The sequence below is a fragment of the Lepisma saccharinum genome, chromosome 3 (assembly GCF_977018435.1).
Source record: "Lepisma saccharinum chromosome 3, izLepSacc3.1, whole genome shotgun sequence".
Classification (NCBI taxonomy): domain Eukaryota; kingdom Metazoa; phylum Arthropoda; class Insecta; order Zygentoma; family Lepismatidae; genus Lepisma; species Lepisma saccharinum.
The window spans coordinates 81,035,212-81,047,096 of record NC_139231.1 but is presented as its reverse complement, the minus strand read 5'-3'; the positions used below and the strand labels follow the sequence as shown (position 1 = coordinate 81,047,096).

The 11,885-nt window shown below is 37.7% G+C and overlaps 1 protein-coding gene across 5 annotated transcripts in view; it reads right to left on the bottom strand.

Moving 5' to 3' along the window:
* Positions 1-3,979: 3,979 nt before the first annotated feature.
* The window catches only part of Ada2b (Transcriptional adapter 2B), a 62,449-nt gene continuing 54,543 nt past the window's right edge, over positions 3,980-11,885 (bottom strand). For 4 of the 5 annotated variants that reach the window (XM_083118901.1, XM_083118902.1, XM_083118905.1 and 1 more), the window contains one exon: positions 3,980-8,421. In XM_083118901.1, the coding sequence (XP_082975027.1) occupies positions 8,302-8,421 (120 nt within the window). In that variant the 3' untranslated portion in view covers positions 3,980-8,301. The remainder of the gene's footprint in view (positions 8,422-11,885) is intronic. The other variant, XM_083118903.1, reaches the window with a different exon arrangement.

Below are 11,885 nucleotides of genomic sequence, written 5' to 3'. Positions count from 1 at the left end.
GATAAAACTTGCCTTGGTGCAAGATAAATCACTGCTTAATGGAAATAAAACTGCGATTTCTGCACTGGCTATAAGACAAACATGCATAGTCTAATTATTCACAAAACAGTGAGGTAGTTGGCAAGTGCATTAAACTCTTATCAAATGTCATTCATGTTTATTAAAAAACCAATGTTTAGACGTAAGAAAGCTTTGCAGTTTGAACTTGTCTAATATAAACAGCTGCTCTTGCACAAATCATCACTGTTCCCATAGAATGTTCTGTCATGTAGCAGTGGGAATATAAACAGAAAGGACATTATATGGACATCTGTTTCCTCAGCTTGCTACAAGTAAACAGTGTTTACGACAGTGAATTACTTCCCAATCATGCATGAGTGGGCTTTTTAACAGCTGTAAACACACATGTTTAGGTAGCAGAATTTGCAAAAGAAAGCACAGACTGCATGTAACTGCATTCTAAGCATCGGTTATTTCGTTTCTGTGTGTAAGGACACATTCCTAAAGCCCTGCTATTGAAACGAAGCGTTTAAGACACAATAAAATCGACAACTGAAAGGTCTTCTTCTTTATAATGTTGCATGCAACTCTCTATGACTTTTGGTATTCTCAACAATTGACTTCCATATATAACAGTTGGGCTGAAAAGTTCGTAGGCTGACTCATAGATGGCGTTACTAGAATTAAATCCAGGTGATTTTTACTTAGTACTAACCTTCAAAAGATACGTGTATAAATTTCACAGCTGCCGGATAATTAGTTCGTGAGATATAGCATTGTGAGTGAAGCAGCTTTTGTTATTGTGAAAAAATGGATAAAAAAGAATTTCGTGTGTTAATAAAGCATTGCTTTTTGGCGAAAAAAAATACTGTTGAAGCCAAGGCTTGGCTTGATAAACATTATTCGGACTCTGCACCAGGACAATCAACCGTTGAGAAGTGGTTTGCTAAATTTAAACGAGGCGAAATGAGCATCGAAGACGATGCACGCAGTGGAAGCCCCAAAGAGGCTGTTACCGACGAAAACATCAAAAAAAGTCCACAAAATAATTTTAAATGATCGTAAAGTGAAGTTGATCGAGATAGCTGAGACTTTAAAAATATCAAAGGAACGTGTTGGACATATTGTGCATGAATATTTGAACATGCGAAAGCTGTGTGCAAAATGGGTGCTGTGCGTGCTCAGAATCGATCAAAAGCAACAACGTTTTGATGATTCGGAGCAATGTTTAGCGATATTCAACCGTAATAAACACGAATTTTTCCGTCGATATATTACAATGGATGAAACATGGCTCCATAACTACACTCCAGAGTCCAATCGACAGTCAGCCGAGTGGACTGCACGTGATGAACCGAATCCAAAGCATGGAAAGACGCAACAGTCGGCTGGCAAGGTTATGGCATCAGTATTCTGGGATGCGCATGGTATTATATTCATCAATTACCTCAAAAAGGGCCAGACCATCAACGGCGATTATTACATAGCGTTGTTGGAGCGTTTAAAGGATGAAATCACGAAAAAACGGCCCCATTTGAAGAAGAAAAAAGTACTGTTTCATCAAGACAATGCACCGTGTCACAAATCAATGAAAACGATGGCAAAATTATATGAATTAGACTACGAATTGCTTCCCCATCCACCATATTCTCCAGATCTGGCCCCCAGTGACTTTTTCCTGTTTGCAGACCTTAAAAGAATGCTCGATGGAAAGAAATTTAGCACTGATGAAGAGGTAATCGCCGAAACTGAGGCCTATTTTGAGGCTAAAGAGAAATCGTACTATAAAAATGGCATCGAAAAATTGTATGACCGCTATAATCGTTGTATCGCCCTCGAAGGCAACTATATTGAATAATAAAATCGAATTTTGTCAAAAAAATATTTTTTACTATGTTAGCCTACGAACTTTTCAGCCCAACTGTTATGTATTTCTACCCCATGCATGCATGCATTTTTTTCAATGTGTCCTAGTCAGTTTAATTTCTGGGCTTTTATAAATTGAATTATATTGTCATAATTAATCAGGTTGTATAGCTCATCACTTGTTTTATTCTCCAGAAACTGTTTATTGGGTTAAATTTTTTTTCTTAATATTCTTTCAAAAATTAAAAGTTTTGGTTAAGATTATCTTTCAGGACCTAGGTTCGGTAGGCATATGTTGCTACTGGTCTAATAATTTACCAATATAATTTCAATTTTGAGAATAATTCTCCGACTGCTATGTTTATTGGACATTATCCACTGCCTATTGCTTTCACTATATTTATTATAATACTATGTATAGAGAGGTCACCCCATCTCTCGTCTTCAGTTGAACAAATTTCTTTTCCCAGTGGTGGGGATAGAAATTTTACAAATCCGGTGCACTAACAAACTATTTTTTGGAAGTTTCTCAACTTTTCTACTATATACAGGTTGTTCCCAAAATAATTCCCTGGTTGTAGTTTATAACAATGTTAGATCTGACTTCTGGTTGTTTGTTGCAGGTAAAACCCTTATTGTTGTAGTTTATAGGACACACAGTTCTGAATTCCCTGCCTAGAAATGCTGTAGTTGCCAAGTATTGAAATGGCATCATGCTGTGTTGTGTGCCTGGTCAAAATAAAATCACCACTGATGGTGCAAAGAATGTTAGAACAAAAGTATGGACAAAAAACACCAGATGTAAAGACAATTAAGATGTGGATGGAATGGTTTCTGCAGAGCAGTACAGTTGAAAGAGGACATGCAGTGGGGGATCTTCATCTCAAGACAACGTAGAAAACATACGCACTGTCTTCGACAGATCGCCAAAAACATCATTTCGGCAAGATGCCTACGAACACCATGTCCCAAAGAGTACGAAGAGCACAGTGTATTGAGGATTAAGCAATCAGCTTAAATGTCTACAAGGTTCAAACCATGCAAAAATTTTAACAACTGGACAGAAAAAAACGAGAAAACATTTGCTACGGACATGTGAAGCCATATTGATGAGGAACCAGATTGCTTGTTGTAGAATTATGCCACACAACTACTCCAAGACATGCAGATGAATGTCTTCAGCCAACTTGAGTACATATCACCACAGAATGTAAACGGGAATGTTTGAACAAGACCTTTCCCAATTGATGATATCCCATGGCCTTCAGGATCACCTGACCTTTAAGACCTTTTTTTTTACTATTATTTTTATTTACTTGTTACAAAATGTGCAACACGAGTTAGAATATCATCTCAACATTTTCTCAGCAGAGGTTCATACATCGAGTGTATAAAGTTACGTTTGTGAATTAGTTTTCTTTTGCAACTGATATTTTTACCAACCCTGTATCTTATGTAAAAGATGGATATGGGATATATAAAATATATGTATATACACAATACATTCATTATTTTGTTTGATTTTCTATAAATTTTACAGCTTTCTTTGGGATTATTACTTTCTTTTTATTTCTATCACAGAATTTTTGCTCAGATTTGATTCAAAATATAAGTACAAGGGAGCTAAATTCAATATAGTTACAAGGAAAGGAAACCTTTTTTATAAAACAGAAAATTTCAGGTGCCTGTCAATCTTCATGTTATAAAAATATATATTTATACCAGTTCAGGGTTAAAATGCTATTAGGATGCATGCTAAAAGTCTTAATGCAACGATCATGGTGTACAATTTATATTTTAAATTTCTTCCACAATTAATTTCATTAGTCTTTCTTTACTAAACCACTTATAAAGTGGTTTAATTATCAATTGGATGGTTGCTATATTATTTCGAAAAATCTGAGAAACAAGTTTGCAAACATAATAATCAAGTTCATACGGTGTTTCTGTTTCCTATACGGAGAGTTACAGAATTATCCTGTGTATATATCAGAATTACAAAATTACTTTTTAAAAATGATTGGGTGATCACTTCACAGGCTTTACCCAATTTTCATTACAAGTGAGTTCATGTGATCCTCAGTTTTCATTGAGGTCAATAAAACCATTTAGCCATACTATAAAACAATTTATTTTTTTGAGCACACACACACATACATTCACATACACACTAAAGCAAAATAATTACACACAAATAGCTCTCCTCACAAAACACTCTTTCACAAACAGATCACTTGGTACTTGAAATAAGCACACAAGAATAAATACAGGTACATTTTGCATCACTTGTAAATTATAATGTGCTGAGATCTATATATATATAATACACAAGAAAGTCTCTACCTGATCCACTGACAGTTAAGATTCTTATCCATAAATATTCTGTCAGGAAAAGTTAGAAGTATCACAATGTAATTAATCATGGAAGAAAGTAAACACATGCCTCTTTATGGCTACATTTTTCTCTGCTGATAAAAAACAATCAATTTTGCATGTTCAAAAGACATTTACACAACTACATGACACATTATAAACAGCACTTAGGTACAGTCTTCATGGTGATTGAAATTTATGGTTTGGCCACTAAGTTTTATTTTAAAACTTTAAATATCTAGTTGAATCTTAATTTAGTATCAGAAACACCAATATTTTTTCATTCTTAAAAAAAAAGAGTCACTCAGAATTGCAATTACTGCATTATTATGAGTGGATGATCCAAATGCAAATTTGTGAAATTGTCTTACAAACAAAATTCGTAGAAGCAAATTCTCATTTATATTTAAACAGTCCCACAGTTAATGACACAGCTATCTTTAACAATTAGACAACTGAAATTATCACCCCACGTCACTTCCAGAATGATCTAGTTTCTTTATGAGAATCCAAACAATATTTGAAAAACCTTCTTCATAAAAATTACAACAAAATGGCAGAATTTTGCACTAAATTATCATCGACAAGAATGTACTTCCCCTGTTCTTAACACTGTGTACACTGTTTACATATTACACCAAGAAGACTACTATATGACCGTAGAAAACTTCTTACGTCACGTGCCGGCAACATATTTGTTAAAAACACTAAAATAACAAACAGCCCAGATGATGAATCCGTGAAGGAGTCGAAAGCTCGGACGAACTCCTAAATGTTTTTCATCGTGCTGTTTGTGTGTTATTTTAGTGTTTTTAACAAATACTACAATAATTATTTGTGAAATAGTATACTGTGATAGTTGAAGAAATTTTCAATTTCAAAAGTAAAACAAGGTAAGGATCATGAAAAGTTAAAAAGTATTTTGCTGTGGTTTTCTATAAATTATAACACATTTAAAAAATACTACAAAATTATACTCAAGTTACAATGTACACTAATGATGACAATGGCAATATAATCTTAAACTTCAATGAAAAGTATTGCATGTATGGAACACTGGTATACGCATGTATTATGATGATTCTGGAATAAAAGGACCATATTTACTGAATGTTCCAAAATAGCTACAAATTTAAAAAGGCATATATATGTATCTATATTTATGAGTTAGTAATCACTGATAAATGCAAAATCTTATTCTAGTGCAGTTGCTTGCACTTCTTTGTTTCTTTCACCACAAACAAGTGCTGCATTATACAGTATATACTCTGATCTTAGAGCATTTGTAGGTAATTGTATGAAATGTGTGTTTTCAATAATTACTCTTCAGAATTTCAACTAAACATTTATCCAACAGTTTCAGCCTCAAAAGGTATAATCACTTGATATCACCAAAAATCCAATGTGAAACATCTACAATGCTTGATGTATTGTTAGGTTCTGACTTAATGTATGCGTGGTCATGTAGAAAGGTAAAGCATTGCCAACTCATGACTTTAAAAATATTTGCACAATAGAGGCAATGATGCAAGCCAAAATACTAGCCCCAATGCCCCACCGACTGGGTGTCGAAGTTACAAAGAGTTGGCAACAACCAAGTTACCAAAAGTTTTAATGTCTTCTATAAGTCATAGAGAAGCTGTATACATTTTTCCAAGGTGTATTTCTGTGCTCCGAGTATCATGGAGAATTCCCTTAGATGAACATACTGACAAACATAGGCTTTAATACAATGCTACAATCAATAATCTAGTGATATATCTTTTAAGTGAGACTGTTAGTTTACAGAAAGCACAAAGTTTGGTGATGGGGATACTGTAGGTTTTAACAGAAGACAAACCAGCAACATCGCAAATCTATGACAAAAGGAGGAATATAGGTTTATTTAATTCAATATATATGTGTCAGGCATGTGCACAGCAAGGGAGAATGATAAAATCCCTTGTTCAGTATGGCTATATACTAAATGCACTTAAGGAGATTTCAGACCAAAGTAACAAGCAACATATGTCACTTTCAAACGAACCTTCAGAAATAAATGCAACCTTTTATACGCTGAGTGACAATAACCTGTCACATCAGTCTGTTGGTGATGCATACATGTTGTTCTTTTTCCAGACTGGAGGGGGGCCTCGTCACTTCAATGTAAAACACTAAATGTCATATGTAGCTTGTTACTTCGGTCTGAAAGCTCCTGTTTCCATTACATGAGGCATACGACAATAGCAGAGAAGAGACTGGGCGTGGCAAAACTGTCAAAACACTCTCCATCTGCCTCCCATCTACTCATCGCTCAACAAAACAATTTACAGAACTGAGCAAATTAATATGTAGCAAGATCACAGTTTTCTTCTCTAAATAAAATTTTGGCTAATGAAAGATATGGCGAGTTTCTATCCACTAAACGATTATTTCAAAAGGCACTTGTTTCTTTACAGAAATGAAACTAAGTTTAGTACCCGTTGCATGTATTCAACAACTACAATACTGCATTCATATGCCAACACAAGGTCTTATTGAGAGAGCAGTTATGCATGGAATAAGAACCAAAAAGTCTATAGCAAATTCTACTTTTAAGCAGCTATAAGAGCATGGGTGCAACTATTAACTAACACAAGTAGATTTGTACTAAAGCCCTCTCCTTACCTGGTTCTGTTTCTGATGGTCTTACATTTTAAGGCTTGGTTTGACCTTTGAGTGACACCAGGGTAGCTTTCAAATTTTCCTCTCCTTTCAAAAAAACACTATGATATTTTAAAATCTGAAAAATTATGTCAGCTTAGAATTTCTTGCAGAGCATTCACGTGAATATTCGTCTGGTTTGCTTTCGCTGTTGTCTAGATATAATCAACAGTTTAATAGATTTACATACAAACGAAACTATTGAGAATATCTAGGCAACAGCAAAGGGAAAGCACGTGCATGCTCTGGAAGGAATTCTGAGCTGACGTATTTTTCCAAAGGAAACGAAAATTCGAAAATAGGTGCCCTGGCACGAGCCAAAGGTCCAACCGAGCCCAATTATGAATGAAAAAAAAAAAGAAAGTCACATAAATATGAAACAAAGCATAAAAATGCAATACAAATATTGTACCTTTGAAAATGTACTATCATCATCTCTGCCCACTTGTATTTCTTCTTGCAATAGCACTCTTCTTTACCCAAAAGCTAGCCACAATTTTCTTTTAACCTCATGGCAAGACAATCAGGTGATGCACACAATAGGTTTCAATGAAACTACCAGAAAATGGAATCTAACATACTGCTCACATTACATATCAGCACTGTGACAATGCCACACACTGTAGGAAATAGAGATAGAGTAAAACATTACAAATTCACAGATGATTATTATTATGTTGCTGACAATACTGTTCTGCATTTGAGTTGCCCAAACTATAGTAATATGTCCTCAATAATCAGAATTTTGTAAGCAAAAACTATTTTAAATATCAAGATTTTGATTCAAATATGCCATTTTTGGTTGATATTAATACATAAGAAATCACATTTCATATACATGGTAATTTCTTATTACAGTGGAGTGAGGCAATTGTTAAAAAATGAAAGAGAAATGTGAACTCCGCTCGTAAATATACTGAATACCTGACAATAATAATGATGATGATGATGATGTAGACTTTGAGTCTATAGATTACACAGTGAAACTTAAATGTTGTTCTAGGATTTCTGATGCCATACGTAAAAAAAAAAAAAATCCTAAATAAATTACAAAAAGAAGATAGCATGATACACATTTCATGTGATATACAGACCATAAAAAAATCAAACTCAAACCATGACCACCTCCTGTAAATAATTCTCGCTTAAAATATTACACAAGTTTCTATATAATATATACAGAAATATGTCATCCTTAAATACAGTGTATGAATTGAGCCAAATGAAGCAAGAAAAAATGACTGTGACAGTAGTCATATTCTACTCTCTACATTCATTTACAATATAACACATACACTCGCAAGAGCAACCATTTGTAATTCACACAATTCATGCTTTCGTGCCATGAAAAAATTTGGTACAAACTAAATTATTGTAAGGTTAACTGGCAGTAATCCAACCACTGTTGGTGAGGTAATTCAAAATATGTTTCTTAATAACATTATCTGAGCTGGACGGAGTGGGAGACACATCTTTCTTCTTTGCATTTAGTAAATGATCCTGTAATAGAAGAAAGGACATATCACAAACAAAATAAGGAAAACAATTATGAGAAATGATCTTCCTTCAATCAATGGTGGATTATGGTGAACAGGGTTGACTGGTGGAAATGAGTTAAAACTAGTTTTTTCTTCGTAGAAATTTTGAGCAAAAAAATGCAGGCTTGACCAGGACCCGACCCCGGGTCTCTGGTATACTGTGCCATTGCTGTACTCCTGAGCTACTGAACCAGCTTGGCCTTATCTGATTTTTCACTATCCCCGTTTTACCTGCGTGGAATAATCTCTGCTAGTGCTACCGCAACGGGATCTGTTTCCCTTGAAACACACTAGATTCAATGTTGCCTGGTACCTGTCAGCATAGAGATGTTTTTCCTTCTAGCTTATTTTCTCATTTTAATAACAGTGACGTGGATAAAACTGTACATTAAACATTACCACATTGAAAGCAATAGTTTGGTATGTATTGAACACGTCCAATATGGGCATCACAATATATTTTTTTTTGGGGGGGGATGGTTCATAATGCTGTGGATATAAAATTTATGTACAAACTATATATATATATATATATATATGTATATTCACATAATGGATAAAAGCAAGGAGGGCCAAAAAGGGCTAAGTAAAAATCAAAGAAGGTAAAAGGAAACACTCACCGGACAGTAGAAAAATTCAAAATTTTCACTAACTTCGTAGCATCATCGGTGTGAGTTTTCTCCTCATACCGATGATGCTACGAAGTTAGTGAAAATTTTGAATTTTTCTACTGTGCGGTGAGTGTTTCCTTTTACCTTCTTTGATTTTTATATATATACATATACATAAATGAAAGAGGAGAAAGGAAGCACTCACCAGAGGCAGAAAAAACTTTAAAATTCTCGTGACGATATGTCACATCTTCAGGAGTAGAAAGGACGTTAGTAGAGTAAGCTACATAGAAGATGATAGCATGCTGTTGACTTTGTTGACTCCCATCTACAGCCTCTTGTGAAAGCTCTGCCCTCCTACCTCCGTGACACCAACTACTTCCTCCAGAAAATCGGCACCCTTCCACCATTGCCCCCAAACACCATCCTTGCCACTTCCCTCTACATCAACAAACCCCACGCCCATGGCCTCCGCTCCATAGAATTCTACCTCAATAGCAGATCTAAACCTCACAACCCCAGCATTAACTTCCTGACCCATGTAACCCACCTTGTCCTTACATGTAACAATTTCACCTTCGAAAACCAATATTTCCTACAGATCCAAGGTACAGCTATGGGCACCAGACTGCATCCTATGCAAACCTCTTCATGGGCAAACTTGAGCAAGAGTTCTTGGATACCCAACCCCTCCAATGGTTCCGTTTCATCGACGACATCTTCATGCTCTGGACACATGGAGAACCAACCTTATAGGCTTTCCTGGACCAACTTAATCACTTCCGTTCCATAAAATTCACCTGGATGTACTCCCCCAACCAGATCACCTTCCTGGATGTGGACGTGCACATTGAGGGAGGACACCTGACTACCTCTATCCACATAAAATCCACCAACCACATGCAATACCTACACTTCTCCAGCTCCCACCCGTTCCACACCAAAAAAGCCATTCCATTCTCTCTGGCCCTCAGGGGACAGTGCCTGAACACTTCACCCAACTCCCACCAGAATTTAACCTCCACCTACACCAAGCCCTGGTCAACCGTGGATATCCCTCCGTCCTGGTCACGAAACAAATATTGCAAGCTGTCTCACACACCACTACCACAAAGAAACCTGCTGCCACCAACCCACCTGGACTCCTCACCCTATATCTTCCCCACCTCAACAAAATCAGGCACACACTACACTCTCTTCTCCCAATTCTTCACAGTGATCCTGAAACCAAAAACATATTTCCCGACAAGCCCAGAGTGGTTTTCAAACACACCCCCAACCTCCAAAACATCCTGGTCCACAACACTCCTTCACAACACAACCAACACCCCCCTGCCAACAAATGCAACCGCCCTAGGTGCAAAACCTGCCCCATCCTCATTACCTCTCACACCCTCCAGGTGCACACGGCCACTGGCAAATTTACCCCCATCCCAAAGGGACCTGCCATGCCTCAAACCTGATCTACATCCTCACCTGCAACATCTGTGGTGATTTTTACCTGGGGGAAACATCAACGGCCCTCAACCTCCGCACCTCCACCCACAACCTGGACTTCAATGTCGCCGTCCACACCAACCACCACAACATCCCTTTCAACGACTGCTTCCAGGTAGTGATCATCCATCTCCTACCCCAACCATCATTCACCTATGTTTGCAAAAGATGGGAGTGGGTCTATATATTGGCCATGAGTGCAACCACTACACCTGGCCTGAACAAGGCCAACCAGTAATGTCCCCACCTCACCCCACCCTCCCTCCCAAGTCATCCCATCTCTCCTGCCCTCCCTTCCAACCCAACCCATCCCACCGACTCACAGGTTTCAACGAGCCTGGTGACGAAACAGTGTTTTTCTCATTCTATGCACCGCTTCTTCTTCGATGGGGACCTGGCAACTCTACAAGGTCCCCAACTTCCGGTTCTGTCTCTTTCGTCTCACACCAAAAATGCTACTAAGTTAGCTTAAATTTTGAATTTTTCCACTATCCCGTGATTGTTTCCTTTCTCCTTCTTTGATTTTTATTTAGCTCTTTTGGCCCTCCTTGCTTTTATCAATTTTTTTCCACTTTGGTATGAATCCTTTCAACTGAACCGCCTGCGATCTCTTATTGTTTTCTACACCAAAGCTACGTCTCATGCACGCTTCCTGCACTCCTATTTGATATTAGGCCTCACACCCAAACTGCCTTTTTCCGCCATGCCCCCAAGCATAAAACCCACGATTTTCCCACTAGCGAGAAATTTCACTATTGAACTGACCCACGCTATGTACTGATCCCAGCTAAATCGCCCCCGAGAACCACCCAATTCTATTCAATCCCTTACCAAAATCCTATTGCTGACCCCAGGTAACCACCATCACAAAATAGACTTCTTCTGGTACACCACCCATTCCATTGCCAGTGACCTTAACACTAAACACCTCCAAAAACTCTCCAATCTCTGCCATCAAGCTTTTCAGACTGGCTGCACTCTCCCCCTTCCACTTCTGCCCAATTTCAGTCCCAAACCAACATGCCCACTATTACCCGATCCCCTTTACCATTACCCACCCCTACCACACCACCACAGACCCCCCTGGGTGATCCAATACACCTCCACATCATGAAAATCAGATATACCCTCCACTCCCTCCTGCACAGTGACCCCGAGACCAGGGACATCTTTCGGGATAAACCTAGGGTCGTCTTCCGTCTCCCAACAACCTCAAGAACATCTTGGTCCAAAACACTCCCACCCCTTCCACACCGCTCCCCCCAGCTCACAGGTGCAAGACCTGCCCTATACTCATCACCTCCCCCACCCCCTCATC